This window comes from Macadamia integrifolia, chromosome 10 (genome assembly GCF_013358625.1).
Source record: "Macadamia integrifolia cultivar HAES 741 chromosome 10, SCU_Mint_v3, whole genome shotgun sequence".
Lineage (NCBI taxonomy): Eukaryota > Viridiplantae > Streptophyta > Magnoliopsida > Proteales > Proteaceae > Macadamia > Macadamia integrifolia.
This window is the reverse complement of record NC_056566.1, coordinates 25143619-25161390: the sequence shown is the minus strand read 5'-3', so window position 1 is coordinate 25161390 and position 17772 is coordinate 25143619. Positions and strand designations below refer to the sequence as shown.

The window sequence follows — 17772 nt, the reverse complement described above, 5'->3', positions numbered from 1 at the left end:
AAGTATGAAAGGGTTCCTCCAAAAAAGAAGGGATGAAGGACCAAAGTAGTTTGCTTTATATCATTTTAGTGTTTAATCATACATGTTTAGGTCATTAGTATAGGTATTTATCACATAACATTTACCAAAAAAAAAAAAAAATATGTCATCATAACAAGGGCATAATAATCAGCAAAACCCAGAAGGCCATGACAAAAGTAATGGACAAAGTCCACCAAGTCTAGAAGTCCATTTTAAGTTACCAGGAGAAAAAAAGGCCCTTTTTTTATGTGACTTGTGCACCTCACTCAACACAAAATGTGGTGGTCCTCGTGTTAGGTTACCCTAAAAGATATAAAAAAAAGTAAAGGTCCCTACTTGAGAAGTTGAAGTAAGACAAGAGGAAGGGTTCTTCCTACATAGGACCAAAATGACAAGAATATAGAACAATCCAATGCTAACTTAATCAACATTAACACATTAATTAGAGGTAATAGGGATATATAATTAATAAGGGGAAAGTTTGACTATACCGCTGGGATGGTCATGGGCATTTGTGCCTCGATATTGAAGTTATATGTGTTTCAACTTTCTCGGGTTCTGACTTTAAATTAGGTAAGAGCATGGCCACCAACTCCTGCTAAGATGTAATTTTTTTTTTTTAATTTCTATCATTTATAAAGGGGTTTTTTTTTGTTAGAAATATATAATCATAATCAGGGATAGTTTTCGAGGGCAAATGCTTGGGTTCAAGTCTTGAGGGCGATCATTTTGTACAAAAATGCCAAAGATAAAATTGAATCAAAACTCATCCCTCTAAGGACCCTGTAAAAGTGGGACCAGCAATGGGTAATGGCCCTTAGTGTCATCCCATCCCTACCTCCAACGGGTAGCAGATGAGATCAAGGAGTCATTGGTCTTGAACAATGTGTATCGATGTATTTTTTTTATTTTTTTCTTCTCGAAACTAAGTTGTGTTTGTGGGTTTCTATCATCTATTTCAATACATATAATAGTAACCTGTGAAAGTTCTTTTGAAAGAACTCAACAAAATATACAAAAAATAAAGAGATTCTCTCTTCACCATGGGATGAAGAAAAACTCGCTCCTAAAACATTAAATATAAAACACATTATAGACGCATAAGCCCACAAACCTGATCATCAACACAAAGCTTATTCAGAAATTCTATGAAAAAAAGCTTTCAAAATAGATTTTCAATCAAATGGTTATAGTCTTCATCCAAGACTATATTTCAATGTCCACCCACTATCTACATAATACCCACAGGTGAGAGACACTTTACACAGGCCACACCCACTTTATTTCCTTGTTTCCTCTCTCTCTCTCTCTCTCTCTCTCTCTCTCTCTCTCTCTCTAAGATTAATTAACACCTAAACCCAACCAATATATCACAGATTCACAACAATACAAAATAAAATGAACAGGACTAGCCCCAACAAAACTGAACCCAAAAAAAAAAAAAACAAAAAGAGAGAACAAAATTCCATTTTTGCCCCTGACTATTCTCTACTATCCCTACCTCATCCCTTCCACTGGGCACACTGAGTCGTCGGCCGAGTCTTCTGCAACCCCGCCTTAAGCGGGCAAGTAGTCTGCACCGGCGGCACCATACAGTTATACTGTAAACACAAAGAACTGCTCGATGGAATCTCAGCCGCCGGATTGATTTCGATTCCGGTCAGGTAGTTATGCTGTAGGTACAGTACCTCAATTCCTGCGGCTAACAACCGGTCCACAAAGCTCCCGGGTACCTCCCCCGTGAACCGGTTATTGTTCATATATAGGTTCTGTACGGTCGATAGCAGCGGCGATATCTGGCCGGAAAATCTGTTATAGCTCAAATCGACGGTGCTGATTGTAACCTGATCCAATGGTGTAACACGTCCAGCGAAGAAGTTTCTCTGCAACTGAAGGTTTGTTATCGGGAATGTGAATAAAACGCCGGGAATGCTTCCGGTGAACCGGTTCATACTCAGGTCTAGGTAATTCAGCCGGTTGAGTCGGGGTAACAGCCGGTCCACCGGTCCACTCAGACTGTTGAAAGAAAGGGATAGGTATTGAAGCGACGGAGGTAGAGAAGAAGAAGAGAGAGCTCCGGCGAAGTTGTTGTGCTTGAGATCGAGACGTGATAGGGTTTCGGAAGTGAAGGAAGGGATTGAACCAGTGAGATGGTTGTGACACATAATTACATTGGATAGCGAAGGGATTGTTCCAATGGATGGAGGAATTGAGCCGCTGAGCTGATTGTAGCTAAGATCAAGGGTTTGGAGACTCCGGAGTTCCGCTAGAGAAGTGGGTATCTCGCCTGAGATGAAGTTCTTACTAATGGCGAGGAACCGAAGGTTCTTCAACTGAGATAGAGTTTGTGGAAGATAACCCATTACTCTACCTGGAACAATGGTGAGCTCCGCAAGCGCTGAGAGATTGCCGATTGCATGGTCGATACGGCCACTAAGACCAGGAGAACCAGCTCTGGGATCACCCAGGTTTAAAGCGATTACCTTGTCAGCTTCACAGTAAACACCAGCGAAGTTGCAGGGGTCGGAGGTGAAGTCCCAAGAGGAAAAGAAATTCGAGCCCGGCAAATCATCCAGAGATCTACGTACAGATTGCAGAGCAAGGAAATCAAGTGGGTCTAAGATGGAAAATGCGATCAATGGAAAGTAGAACAAACCTAAAACAAAAATTACGGAGGATACAAGGTGTTTCCTAGTGTTCATCATCACCTCCATTTCTTGAAAGAAACAGAGAGATATGAGAAACCCTTTGTAAGTCTGGTAGTCTGGTTTGACGGTGGAGTATTGCTTGTGTTTTAAAGGGTACGGGACGAGCTATTCTGCAACTTTTCCGTGAGGGGGGCAGCCTACAGATTTCCCGTGCGAGACGCCGAGAGAGCTTTAATGGGAAAACAGAAGAAAACATCAATGGTCAAGAGATTCAAGACCGCAAGAGAAGAGATTAAGAGAGAGAAAGAAAAGATGACTTGGGAGATAAGTTTCGCTTTAGCTTTGATCCCACTTCGCTCTCAGTACTCTTCGCTTTTCTTTTCATTAATTTGGCTTCTCAGAGAATGCGCAATGACTGCAACTACAACTACAAAGCAAGTTCCAGTGTTTTTTTACTCTTTTCCCCATCCCACAGCTTGTTTCCTTGGGATTAGGTTCGGAAGAGCGAACGGTTCTCCGAACCTACGTGACATTCCGAAGCTGAGACTCGGATAACAACTCAATAGAACAAGTACCACGTGAGCAGGCGGTGATACGTGAACAAAGGGAGAAACCGTGTCACGTCAGAGCTTCTTTACATTGGATTACTGCCAGCTGTCAGTCACGATATGGAGAAGGTTTGTCTGGCCCTATAGCATGGGAGACGACCAACGGTCCCATTATTAGCCACGTGTTTTCTCCTACCCGGTTGGCTCAGTTGGACGGGTTCGGTTGAGTCGATATCCATTTTTCAGACCCGAGTAGCCGACCTGTCAGTGTAACCTATAGAGTATAGACACAACATGGGTGGACCCCAATGGTCAAATTGACTCTATAAAGTTGATCAAGATTTGGTATACCTATTAAACAGTATGGATGGGCATGCTTTAATTAAGTTATAATGAGGAAAGATCCAATAGATTTGCAAGGGAATGGATCGTTTTCAATGTTTGACTATTTTTTTTTTTCGTAGAATGTTTGACTGTTGACCACAAAACAAATAGAAATGGCAATTGCAGTTGAAGGTTTAAATGGGCAAGCCCAAGCCCACATTAAATACTGAAATGAAGATATAACATATGGTTTCACTCGCTTTCACCATTGGGTTCTATTGAAGGCCTTATATGTCATATGATGTTATGATGCAACCACACCCTCATAAGTCATAATGCTTAACTACTATTGATGGTCAGGCCTAACCTTCATTTATGTAGGGATGAAATAATGCAATCATGCCCATTGTGGTTGGCCTTCAAAGTTTAGATCTCTTTTTTTCACACTTTTAGTGGAGAAACTTAAGGCTGTGTTTGGTTTATTAAAACTTAATTCTTTTCTATTTTTATTATTTTTTCTTACTTTGGAATGTATTTTAAATCGAAAATCTATTTTGAGAATATATACCAAATATAGCTCAAGCATCCGGATGGAGGGATTCACTCACGAAGCTACTGTCATAATTACCTACCTTCCTCTGTATGTCGGAGGCACGAAGTGTCCTTAATTGTTCCTATTTAGCTATCGAAGTGCAAGGACGGCCATTGGTAGAGGAATTCCTAACTCATTTACTATGGCTGAAGGAAAATTCAATCTATACCTTACTAACTTGTTTTTGAAGCACATACTAGGTGGGTTCTTGAAATGGCCAATTTGTAACCCCTAATCAAGCAGAATCTCTTTACCAAATATGTCGATTTTAGCGTGACGCTAAGTCATTAAGTATTTACAATGCTAGCTTATGACATATTTTAGTATACATATGAGTCTTCAGTCCATTAGAGAGGAGAGAGTAAATAAATTTTAAAAAATAAAATAAACATATAAAAATTGAAAAATTAAAATTTGTAATACATAAAAAGAAAAAATATTCTTTGAGCCGGTGGGACAAGGTATACTAGCACCTCTATGTTCATCTCCCTGGTTCTCATGTGAAATGAGTAACCTTCCTTCTTTTTTTTTATTTTTTTTATTTTTTTTTACTCTATTATACTGAGTGTCATTAGCCAATGGCCAGTCTACTGGGCACTAGTAGGATCAACAGCCACCTACTTCTACACACACTTCATACGACATGATTTAATCCCACAACTTTCTCCCCTGGGCACCGGCTCTTCAAGTCGAAATTACCACCACTAGGATAAGCTAATGTTTGTAAGTAAGGTCATTTCCAACTCTATTTATGATAATTCATTTTTCACATGTGGTGTGATCTCATGATTGGAGTCATCTGTTGATGGTGAACATCCCCAATTCCCACTACCTATCCCTAAAGCAATCTGATAACACCAACAACCATGGGGACGATCATTCCGACCACAGTCGCTGAAAGGAAACTCCAACCACAAATTAATAGAAAAATAAGATGGTTTTACTTCTTCCAAACTCCCTGAAATCAAATGTAAGCTTCTTAAGAATGACAACTAAGAATAAATGATGACCAAATAAACAAGTCCATATATGAATTAATACCATCACTATACAATCTTATAGAAACAGAATTATTGGTAGTTTCGGTTCTTTGGGTTTGCTATTTGCAATGCAAAGTATGTAAATGTACAATTGAGACATGCATGTCTCTAATTGAACGGTCGTTGGAGAGGATCCCAATCCGACGGTTTCAGTTATGATTCCAAATCGACACCCTTCCTTCATATTGCATCTGAAAGGGTGGATCAATCTAATAAAAAAAAAAAAATTCAAGATAGGAGAATCTCACGGCTGAAATCCTCCCGACACATTGCGTGCTCACTGGAACTCTGCTTTATAGCTTCACCAAGACAAATCCTAATGAGCGACGGACAAATCGCTCGACCTTTCTAGTTCTCCCCATTTCCTCTCTTCACCCTTCTGAAGAAATCGGAGTCACCTCTCTCAGGAACGGGAAGCACCAGAAGAAGATAACAATGGCGTCTTCGGCAGCTAAGGTTTCGTGTAGAGCGGTTTCAGTCATTCTTCTACTTGTTGTTGCCTTCTATGTGGGTCGTCCTCTGTACTGGAAACTCTCTGCAACAATTCACGAGATCCGAGAGAAGAGACAGACCGTGAAAGAAGGTCTTTTCTCTCTCTCCCCTTCTCTGTATTTATTCTCTCATAATCTATTTTTAGTTGTAACTTTCCAGGAACTTAGATCGACTGTTTGTTTCAATTTCTCTTAGGGATATCGCAATTCGTTCTAGAGGCCCGGAAATCTGTTGGCTGGGTTCATGACGAATCAGATTCCGGGTTCAGTGGAGATCGCGGGAGAAGTAAGGCGAGAGTGGCGAGCACAAGGCGTATTCTTGGGTTTTCTGACTTCAACCGTAGCCAACGATGAGGTTTTGTACAATTTCTGGTTAATTTTCTGTCTAATGGTTGCTTGATTGCAACAATTGGAGAACCTTTTCGTGATGTACCATGTCAACTCGTTCGTTTGATTCACAGTTTCTTTATCTAAGTTAAGAATATAAGCTGATCTGGCATTACCCAGAGCTGGGGATTAGTAACATCACAATGGTTGTAGACTCTTCCATGTCGTGGGTTATTTTTCTGATAATGAATACAGAAAGCTGCTATGGTTTCTAACTGTTGAAGTGACCAGCTACACTAATTTGAATGTCTCTTGTATTTTTTCATGGTTGGACGTAAAGATACAAAATATTGAACAGTACTCGTTAGCTCAAATTTGAATGCTTTGAGATAATCGTTAGAAGTCTTTTCTCTTGTTTTGCTGCCATTAGTAAATATATGGAGAACTTCCAAATTGAAAGAATACTAGTGCTACCTAGGTGGGCAATTTGATTTCATTAAAATACCGTTCTTTATTTTGTTTGGATTAAATAACCATGGGATTCAGCTATTCATGCAATGCTGATTTCTGTTCAGCGTGAAGAGTGTTCTGCTAAAAACCTTCTTTTTCATTGTATTCGTTACCTAAGCTGTACCTAAGCTGTCCAAACGCTTATAGGTAAGTAAGAAAGTGATGCCCCATCCCTCAAATACATTTAGTTTGCTGTGATTACTGGTTTGTTGTTTGAAAATATTCTGTAGGGGTATGCAGTCCAATTAGACAAGCCGTAACTATCTCCTGTGATAATTCAGGAAAGAAGATTAATATAATTTTTCTAGCCCTGACACCACACTAACCACCAAAGAATCATCCATCAGTAAAGGTTTTGGTATTTCTTTTGGCCTTTGGCCCGAAAGCTTTTAGGTTTCCACTTTTCTGTGAAAACACTGCGAATGTTCCTATTTAGTTTCTTGTCATTGATGCAAATCTTCAAGATTGGTTACATAACTGTGGTTTGATGTCTGTTTGCCTCAGGCTTCTTGGTTAGAGACCCTAATTAGATTTCTATTCCTTTAACATTGAGTTCCTTGGTAGTACATCTTGTACAAATTTCTTTTGCTGATACCTTGAGGTCCTTGGATGTTCAAACTTCTAAGCACGCATCTGTTTCTTTTTGTTAGTGTATGGCTTCTCTTTGATACTTGTTCCATTTTACCTTAGTCAAAAGTTGGTATACATGGACAAAATTGCATATACAATTATTTTTTTAAGTGTATGGTAACCCATCTGTTACCCAAGAAAAGAAATCTTTGTGGACTACTGTCAATCCTTGCATCTGGTTGTTGTGTAGCATCATCAGCTGTGCATGTGTTGAACTTGCAGAGCCAGCAACGCAGTTTGGTGGGGTGGTCCTTGAATTGAACTGTGCTTTTAGGATGCCGGATGTTGTAGTCAGCATAGGTGATGTAGAACCGCATGGATGGGAGGCAGTTCTACATGGTCTTGGGCAGAGTTGAACTTGAAGTCTTTCAGAGATAAGAGAGAGGGAAAAGAATTTCATGATTTGGGTTTGGGGTTGTTTAGATCTTGTATTGTCCAGGCTTCCTCAAGGTAGATGAACATTAACGTGTACAGAGGTATGTAAATCTAGGGCTTTTAGGTTTCCTATTGTTGAAAAAAGAAGGGTTTTTCCTGTTTGTGGGATGGAACAGAAGAAGGCTGAAGGTGGGTAAAAAAAATGACAGGACGACTAGAATCTAAAAGACGAGAAGTCTGAGTAACAATTGAGAAATTTAGGTGGCATCAGTGTTAGAAAGGCAGTTTTATGTTGTCTAATGGTGGATTTTCTAGTCTCTGAGATTCTATCCAACTGACGAAAAAGCCTGAGAAGCATGAATTGTTGAAACTTAAGGCATTCTATAAGCAGTTCAAGATGGAGTGTGGAGGAGAAGTTTTCAGAGTTATTGTAGTTGTCATTGGAGTTAGAAAGATAGTTTTCTGTGTGTCTAATAATGGATTTGCAAGTCTATGGGACTCCATCCCATTGAAGAGGAAAAAGTATGGGAAGCAAGAATTGTTGGAACTAAGGCATACAACAAGCAGTTCATGATGAAGGGCAAACATGAGTTAATTTTTTCCCTGGCTTTTATTTTTTACTGAGATTAGTGTGTTCACATTATTATTATTATTATTATTACTATTTTTTTGTATTTCCTTTTCCTTTTGGTGCAGGGTTGTGCAGATCCTAATAATTAATACATTTGTTAAAATATTAAAATAGAGATTTGAAGTTGTTTTTGGATTAGTATCATCTAGGTTATGCTTGTACTGAAAATCTAGCTTTGTTGTACCTATTGACTATTAAGTCTTGCTAAGCTTGGTCGCATGTTGAAATGGTTGTGATTGTTTCTTCCATCAGTTAATTTTTCCTAAAAATCTTGAATACGAGATTATGCCATCAATTATATTCTGGGTTTGGTCTTTTCATCGGCTATATTTCCTGAAAATGTTGCATTCAATGGGTTTGTCAATTGGGCAATTCTACTGGTTCTGTAATCACAGAAAATGCATCTATCTGCCTAAATTATTTTGGTTCCTACATTGATGCCGAGGGTGCCCACCTACATTGTTTCGGCATCTCCACTTAAGAGCATAAAAATACAGTTTGACACTGTTTCTAAACAAGGATTCCTCTGGTCAGAGTTCTATCTGGCTGTAGTTTTGTTTCTCTTGACATGTCATTTTGTCACTTTTGGAAGGATTAGTAGCATCCATAAATTGCATTAACTTCAACATAAATCAAGAATATCTCCTACTCCAGTGATCATTTTAGTCCAGCTTCATCCGCTTCTGTTGTTTGAACTAAAAAGTAGGTACCAGGAATGGGTCTTATAATATTTATGTTTGTGCTGTATTAGGCTGTGGGCTAGGTTCTACTGACTACTCAGTGCTTTGTTATCTTCCATCAGATGGTCACATTATATTGATTGACTGTCTTGCTTTTGTATGATGATTCAAAGAAGTCCATTATTAATGAGATTTTTTCTTTTTTCTTTTTTTTTTTTTTGGGGGGGGGTGTGGGGGGGAGGAGGATGGATTGAAGAGAAGTTATGTACCTTGTTTGTGAAATCTTTAGACTGGATGTCTAGTAGAAATTAAGAAATTTGATATTATGACATAATTTGTTCATATTGGAGTTTTTCCAATGCTATTACACTCATACTTTGTTCATTATTGGAGAGATGAAAGCACAAAACCCCCATTGAAGGCCAAATCCAACCTTCTCTTGGGAAGAATAGGAATAAGGATGTGAATTTGAAACCGAAACCGTTTATCGAAACCACAAAACCGTTTAGTAAATGGTTCGGTTATGGTTTCAAGTTTCAGGCCGATTAGGTAAACGGATTGAAACTTAACCGAGCCGTTTAACCCGTGGTTTCAAATTAAATTGAAACCATGAAAATCAAACCGTTTAAACTGTCAAAACTGATTCGATTAACCCATTTAAAGATTAAATAAGGTGGTTGCAAAATATCATTAGTATCTCATTTGATTCAAAGATTGAGTGTTGCAAGCCTTCAAGTAATTCTAGAGGTGGCTTGTTCATTGTTTTGGCTTGTTCATTGTTTGGAATGCCAATTAAATTAATCCAACGCACTAAGTAAAATATAAACTGATAAAAATGTAATTTTTTGCTTATACCATGGCATATTAAATATATTTTTTTCAATATTATAACACATTATTTGGGAGAGGGGGGGGGAGAAGAAGAAAATCCCTACTGCAAGCATTATTTACTGACTTGTTAGATGCGCTTGAGACTATTTTCTATCAAAATATTTTATTTTGCTTAGTTGTTTAGTTGTTTTAACAAAACATAATGGTTTGCATTTCACATTCTCAAGATTGAATCATTTATCACCAATAGCAAATTTAGTAAATATGTGAATAAACTAACTAACCGTTTAGAAACCACATGGAATAAACCGAAACCAAAACCGTTTAAAAATCGTGAAAATTGAAGCCGTTTACTAAATGGTTGCGGTTTCAGAAAGTGCAATCGTTTAATAAATGGTGTGGTTATGGTTTCAGTCAAAATATATGTGAACGGAATCAAATTGGACGATTTAAACCGAAACCAAACCGATTAACACCTTTAAATAGGAAGCTGGTGGGGGTCTTGAAGTTTAGCAACTAACATTAATAGTCATATAGCCTATTAATAGTTTATAACTCGGAAATAGCCTCTCCTACGAAGCAAGGGCTAAGGCTGCATACCTCCCAGACCTTGTAGTAACAGGATCCTTAAGAATGATGGATGGATCACCCCAGAAAAGGAACTTTATATATTTTTTCTTTGTATTCACTTTAATAAAACTGCTCCTCATTTGATGGGTTTCTTATTCTAGCCATAATAGAAACCCAACTGTGTCGCAAAAGCTTCTGTTATTTCCCTACTAGCCAATTGTAATACTGAACTACCAAATTCAACAGCTAACTAATCTAGAGAATCGTCACCAATGGTTCTATTTATTTAGTAAATTTTGAGCTCATACAGAATTTACTTCATCAGCAAATAAAACTTTGGAAAGTGATTTAAAAGTCAATAATGTTTTTAAAGAGGAGGCTAGAAGCCAAACACATGGCCAGCTTTACATTGAAGTGAGTTGAGTTTAGGACCACCCAAGTTGATATATAAGTAATTTAGATGATCACCTCTTGTTTCTCTGGAATGTTTAAAATCCATTAGAGTTGGGGACCATTTCTTAGAACAATTGCAAATGGTTCAAGCTACCAGAGCAGATGCTCAGGTTCTAGTCCTTAATTTGGTCATTTTGCATAAAAATGACAAAGGTTAAGACCGATTCCAAACTCACCGCTCCTATGACCAGACCCTGCACAAGTGTGACCAACACTGAGTTACTAAAGATTTGCAATGTTTTGCTCTAACCATTCTTGGCAAGGGTGTCAATTTGATTGGGCCAACTCGAGCACGCCCTGAGCCCGAACATGGCCTGGCCTGAGCTTTCAGTCCATAAGAAGGGCTTGGGCTGAGATTTTAATGGCTGAGGCTGGGTCAACCTAGGCTTGGGTTGAGGTCTTGGGCCTAGCCCAGCCCAGCCCAGCCCAGCCCAACCCTATGTAGTATGTATAAAAATAATAGGGGAAGGTACCCTCCAATGCCCATGTGTGGTTTCGGGCGTTGAAGGGGGTATTATGGGAAACTTGTCAACAAGGGGTATTATTTAGGATGTTTATAGGGGTGCTATAATAATATGGGTGGAGGCGTGCAATTTGTGTTTTAAGCTAACGTGTTGGGAAACTTTTAACTCATAAATAAATCACAAATGGGTAGTTACGTGGAAGATAATATTTACACCCATCCTCAAGACTTCTCATTTTTCTCTTTGTTTTTTGTTTAGTGCATATAGGGACAGTAATGGTAAAAACAAATAGGCAGTCATAATCAATCAAGACCTGCCCAGCTCTGAAATGGAAAAAATTAAGGGTTGACAGGGTCAATCAGGGATAACCACCCCCAGCCCAACCCAATCAGGGTCTATATCCAAGTATAGGGGTCATATTTTAGAAAAATCACCTTCTAGGAAACTGTTAAAAGCAGATGACAGAGAATAGAGCAAGAAAAGTGGAACCACATTTGAAAAATTATGGGACCATGGTTCAGAAATAGGTTATACTTAGCTTTGTTGGGACCTCCCCTGCAATGGTATGAAAAATGAACTTTTAAAAGATATATTGGAAAATACTAAAATCTAGGAGAGTATTTATGAACACAAAGGGAAGGTAAATTATTCTAGTTCTTTGGCTACAAAACTTAGGTAGCAGCAAATATTCCTCCCCTCCCCCCCTCCGTGATCCTCCATTTTTTGATTGTCTTGTGTATTTTAGGCTCAATTTAAATTTTTCTGAAATGCAGAAGAGGTCAAAGTGACTTTCTTCACTGTACTACATTTCTTTTTTGCCATGTCATTTTTAATCTCTTTGAGGATATAGAAAAGAAATATTTCCTTGTCATGTACAATAAAAAAAATTAGACAGAAACAAGGAACACAATGGATTTTTCAAATAAAAATGATTTTCATTTGAAACATTCAGAGCCTTAAGGAGTGCCTTTGGATCAGAAAATTGTTAAGGGGTGGAATGCAAAACTTGAATGATCAAATTCAGTTGTCTGGATGATCTTTACAAGTTCAAAGACAAAGTTGAAACAATTCAATTGAGACCACTTACAAGTCTCAAAGTTCCTATCTGTAAACTGTTATCGCAAAGTGAAAAACTAAAATTAATACAAGCAAGTCTCATCCTTCATTCCATTTGTAACCCTAGCAACACGGCTATGGCTAAAAATTAGGAACTTTTAAAACTTGACACTTTCTTTTAATTGCCCTTTGTATTATTTCCCAAAATTCTGAAAGTTTATGGTATTCAAAAATGTCAAAAATAATTTGAAAATGACTAATATTTTTTTTTTGGTAATAAAAAATGAATTATCATAATGTCATTATCAAAAGTTGTCTTATGAAAAAGATTAAAAAAAAATTATCATTGTCTTGCATATTTTTGAAGTACATATATAAAATTACAACATTTACCCTTATTGGAAAAATGTGTTATACTAAAAGGGAAAAAAAGTAAAACTATAAATTATTTGACAACTTTAAGAGGGTGTCAAAAACAAAACCCTAAAAATTAAGTGTGTCAAAAACAAAATTCTAAAACTTAAGTCTAAAAGAATAATTTAAAGCACATTATATAAGAAAAAAATAAATATAAAATATCCGGAAACTTGGCTACCACGCTTGCACAAACCCAATTAATACCCCCTCTTTTGATTCAGATTATATGTGGTAGAGAGGTTACTTTATAGGAGGAGGAGAGATAGACACAAGTGTGCATAGGCGCAACAGAAAACTTTCTTCCATAAAAAATAAACAACAATAGGAAACCAAACCCAGCACTCTCTTAGTTATCTATATTAGGCTTGGCAATAGTTTCAAACCCAATCTGGGTTCATATGAAATGAAATTTTTCTTTGGGGGTGAATATTTGTGTTATTTATTTGTAGGTTGACTTTGTAAATTAACTCTTTTTACTTTCAAATCCATGGCAAATTCCATAAACTTCATTGATCCCAAATCAAGCATGCCGATCCAATCGCAAGCCTAAGGATTTAATGTTCCACAATACTATAATTGAACAAGTAACTTCCAATTTCCATCTTCCATTACTTTTCATTTTTTTTGTGATTCTTCTTCCATCTTTAGCATATTTCATCATTTACTAGAAAGAAAAAATTTTCTTCTTCTGTTGAGAAATGAGGTAATTTTTATCATAGAATATAAGTGACTTTCTTCAAAGGAAGCCCACCTTCAATAGACTATGTTTGGTTACAAGGGACATTTAAAAGAAATAGAAATAAAATTTTCATACTTAAAAAATAAACTTGTATAATCATTATTCCAGGTGACTGTATAAACTACTTAGTAATGATATATTTTGCATGCAATTTTTATTTTACATATTATAACAAAAGGTCTTGGATACAAAGTAGAGTAAACTTTAATTACTAAATATGGAATGATTTGATTTGAGATTAATGATAAAGTCAAATTGGGAAATAAACACAAACATTTCTTTTTAAAATATAAAAATTTTACTTTCCTTTTCTTGCAACCAAACAGAGCCATAAGTTAATAAGTTAATGTTAATTCAAACAATCATATTCCATTCATTCTATTAACTTTTAAATACATATATGACAATGGGTAACTTCCACTTCCCCCTCCACTTCCCCCTCCCCCACTAACTCTCACAAGACTCTCAACTCAAAGACATGACTTTTGACTGATCAATATTCTAGCTACTAAGTAACTACTACATGAGCCAACCACTAACACTTGAACTCACATAATTAAGATAGTAGAGTGACATGTGATACTAAATAAAATAAGTTATATAACAGATTCTGGGGAGACCAAGCAAGAAGAAATGGCTGGCAAGTGGAACTCTCTTAAGATGCAACAAGATTAAAAAATAGCTTAAGATCAGAACCCCAATAAACAAAGAACCAGAGAATCTGTAATCTGTACCACTCTTCTCTCCATGTCTCTCTGATCATACACTTAAAAGCACATAGCCTGCAGATAGAGACAGCCCCAACTGATAAAAAGGGTTGACCCCTCAATAGACACCTCTGTAAGAATGGAATGCATGAAAGGTTCATTCATCATCTTAAAAATTAAACAAATCTTCCAATGAAAATGGTGTTTGGGAGTCTGGGGGCTTCCCATTTCTGAACTTAAACAATTAAAGATTACAGATACTAAATAAAGTAAGCCTGTGTTTAAATATTTTTTTACTTAGAGAAGAACATAGCCTCTCTTGCATTCTTTTTTAGTCATACCTGCATGCCATTCCTCCAAAACCCCCATGGACATGTGCAATCTATATCACCACAGTTGTCTATTTTGTTATAAAAATATCTTTACCTTTGTTTATACCATTGAAAGAATCAGATCCCACCCTATACGCCTTTCCCATCTACCAAGGCATTGACCCAGATTAATGCATGGCCTCCATTTGTCTCAGAGAGTTCTTGCTGCATTCCCCATTCTCCATTCATCATTGGGTTTGATCTAAGAATGCTCCTCTGCGTGGGTCCATCTGAAAACATTGGATGATCATAGCTATGGATATAGATATGGGTATTGGGTAATGGGTAATGATAATGGGTGCATCTGCAAATGGCCTCATTGAAACTGAATCAAATTCTTACATAAATATGACAAAACTCAAAACCAGAGAACCAAGATAATAGACATTCCATTCAATTTGGTACATGTTACATCAAACTATTGAATGGTAGAAAAAGTTTGATTAAGCTTTTAAGCTGAAAATGAGAGTGATGGGTTCATCATATTTTAACAGAAGAGATTGGTAGAATTGCTCTTTCTTTCTCCCACATTTCTCAGAAGCTCAAAAGCTAGATAATTTAAGAGAACCTTCCATAAGTGAACTAGGGAAGTAGTAGCTTACAATGTCAACAACTAAAAAAAAAGCTCAGAAAAGATTTTCTACACCACCAATCTCCTCTCATTCCTTTTTCCTTCACTCTCTTGTTTTCTCCTTAAAAGTGTACAACCATTAATCTTACCACTAATACTTATTCCACCATAGGAATTGACCCACCAGCTGCCAGAATCTGTTGCTCCAGCTACAGTCAATAAGAAGAAAATTTCAGAATTTTTGAGAAAGATAAGTTTCAAGATGAAGGTTCCTAATACTCACCCTTAATAGAGATTCAAGCTTGTTCTTCACAAGGAAGTAATCCTGCCTCACCTGTTGCAGACATCTGAGACACCTGCACCAGATCATTCTATCCATCAGAAGAGGAAGACTCCACTGCTTCTAGTACTGATTAATCTAATTAACTCAACTAAGAGGAGACCATGACTGAACGAAATCATGCTTAAAGGAAGCAAACCTCACCCTTCAGTGTTCTGCTCCTCACAAAAGTTGCGAAACGCAATGCAAGCATTTCTAACCCTCTGTGCACCTATGCTGTAACCCAGATGAGAGTTCTTTAATTTCCATCAAAAAGGTCATAATGCTTACTAATAAGGACCTTCCTCCAGAAGGAGCAAATCACAATAAGGTCTAAAATAAATGGTTGGATTTAATCCCAAGTTTCACAGATTTCCCAGAACTTGTACAAACATACAGAGATTGCTGTGATCATGGGCATTCACCAAGTAAAGAAAGTAAGAAGCTGAGAGGAGAAGTAGAAATCTAAATACCTGGAGCTGCTACCCTTCAGCTGATGAACATGGGCATCCACCTTCTTGAAATCTACAATCGGTTGATTACTGTAAAAGGAAAGAAGGAAGAAAATACCCATAAACAAACAAGCTAATTGCAGAACAGAAACCAGGAAAGGAAAAATTAGAGTAAAAAAAATTAAAGGCAGAAACCAAAGGAGAAGGGGAAAGAAACGGAAAGAGAATGAGCTTGAATCCTTACAGAGCTCTGCCCAGATCGTTAAGAAGCCTCTCAGAATCTTCAAAGAAGAGAGAAACAACATCGAAAACGAAATCAGGGTTGCTTTCGTCTTGAAGTTGCTGAAGTTGAGTGAATTGATCATCCAGATATCCCTTCTCACCAACAAGAATCCATCATCAAAACAAACCCAACAAAATGATAAACAAAAATGAAACAGAAATCCATAAATTGCAAACAAACAAAAGTACCCATCTAAGATTTCAGTCTATTTAACCCACCATCAATCTCTTTATCGAGAGAGAATTAGACAAACAAGACTAACCTCACGAAACAAGGATCCTGTGTAATCAATCAACTGCCTCTGCATCTGACCAACATCCATGCTTGCCTATTGCCTCCTTTCTCCCCTCTTCTCCTTGACTGCTTTACTCTATCCAAACTGAGCAACTCTTTTGGTCTTTAGATCCTATAAATGAAAGGAAGGATATATAGAAAACAAAGAGGAGGGAAAAGAGGAATGAGAAAGGAAGGAAATTAAACACCCAATAACTTTGAAAGAGATTTGATATGTTAAGTTGGGCACTTAGGAAATCTGCCTCTCTCTCAGAAAACACCCAGAGCTAATCCAAATTCCAAAGGATCCTGCTTTACTACCTCACTTGTAAAATACTACTCCTCTTTCTTCTCCCCTGTTATTCAATCTGTCTGGATTTGTGCTATATGAAAGGGAAGAAGACATTCAGATCCCCTCTCCCAATCACCTTATGAAGACCCCACACTCCTTTCCCATCCAAAATATGCCATCTATACTCTTTCTGTCTTTGCTAACCCTTTTTTTCAATAATTATTGCCCTCCCACCTCTCTCTCTCTCTCTCTCTCTCTCTCTCTCTCTCTCTCAATCAATCAATCACAAAAACAAACAGTGAAATAAATGTTCTATAATACGAATTGCGACGAGTGATTATTCTCTGATGCATAAGAGCATTCGAATACGTACTCCGAGATTCTTTTGGTCATTCAATGCTCAGTACATGCACTGCAGATGATATTTTTGCAATTAGAATTGGATGCCGGTTCAAGTAAGTTGAATAAGATAGATAGGCCTCAATTGATTCCGATTCAATTGGTTAAAAATGAGTGACCCTCCCATTTGCTTATTAATTCTTGCCCTCCAAAGCCTCTCTCTCCCTCACACATAAATAAAAACACAAATAGGGAGAATGCAGTTTTACACTATAGGAGAGGGGAATGATGAATCATTCAACAAGAGCGAGTGTGTGGAATGTAAGAAGACCTGCACAATAATCTTCACATTGATATTGTACATTTATTTTTCTCTAGAGGTTTTTAAACACCAATAGGGATTGAATTGGATTCTCTTGAAGCTGACCGAATTTCAATTTAAATCAAATGGAATTGGCGAGTTGGCCCATTTTCTCAACTAGATTGATCTATTAAAGGTTAAAAAAAATATTAAACATTTAAAATTATACAAATGGGCCAATCATGAATAATTATTTTTATTATTACCTCCTTTTGAATTTTCTAAAGGAAATGAAAGAGTTTCACTATTTTTTTGCATTTTGATTTTAATCCTATGGGAAAAGGCTATGTCGCAAGCGTGTATCTCTCTCTCTCTCTTTTTTTTTTTGGCAAAAAGACCACTTGGTGGCATGGACAATCCTCTCCTTATTCTTATTGTGGGTGTCTTGTGAGCACATTTGGATCCGTGAAGGCATCACTTAGAGTCTTAGATATTCTCCCAATTAACCCAATATGAG

The 17772-nt window shown here is 37.2% G+C and overlaps 3 protein-coding genes and 1 long non-coding RNA gene across 5 annotated transcripts; 1 reads left to right on the top strand and 3 right to left on the bottom strand.

The window, feature by feature from the left end:
- Positions 1 to 1165: 1165 nt before the first annotated feature.
- Positions 1166 to 3123, bottom strand: LOC122091459 (LRR receptor-like serine/threonine-protein kinase ERL1). The gene has a single exon (XM_042661425.1). It carries the CDS (start codon positions 2733 to 2735, stop codon positions 1524 to 1526), a length of 1212 nt encoding a protein of 403 aa, XP_042517359.1. The 5' UTR covers positions 2736 to 3123; the 3' UTR covers positions 1166 to 1523.
- LOC122091462 lies at positions 1166 to 16976 on the bottom strand. The gene is made up of 2 exons (XR_006143941.1): positions 16850 to 16976; positions 1166 to 1299 (listed from the first exon to the last, which is right to left on the bottom strand). It is a non-coding gene; the product is annotated as an uncharacterized LOC122091462 (long non-coding RNA).
- Positions 5482 to 6266, top strand: LOC122091461. Its single transcript, XM_042661428.1, has 2 exons — positions 5482 to 5756; positions 5861 to 6266. Exons 1-2 carry the CDS (start codon positions 5609 to 5611, stop codon positions 6016 to 6018), a joined length of 306 nt encoding a protein of 101 aa, XP_042517362.1. The 5' UTR covers positions 5482 to 5608; the 3' UTR covers positions 6019 to 6266.
- LOC122091460 (histidine-containing phosphotransfer protein 1-like) lies at positions 14793 to 16801 on the bottom strand. 2 transcript variants are annotated; one of them, XM_042661427.1, is made up of 7 exons: positions 16645 to 16801; positions 16313 to 16456; positions 16012 to 16142; positions 15789 to 15857; positions 15481 to 15552; positions 15280 to 15352; positions 14793 to 15205 (listed from the first exon to the last, which is right to left on the bottom strand). In XM_042661427.1, the coding sequence occupies exons 2-7, from the start codon at positions 16370 to 16372 to the stop codon at positions 15155 to 15157; spliced, it is 456 nt and encodes a 151-aa protein (XP_042517361.1). In that variant the 5' UTR covers positions 16373 to 16456; positions 16645 to 16801; the 3' UTR covers positions 14793 to 15154. The 2 variants fall into 2 exon arrangements, with proteins under 2 accessions (XP_042517361.1, XP_042517360.1); XM_042661426.1 differs by having other exon boundaries at positions 16313 to 16798.
- Positions 16977 to 17772: the final 796 nt, after the last annotated feature.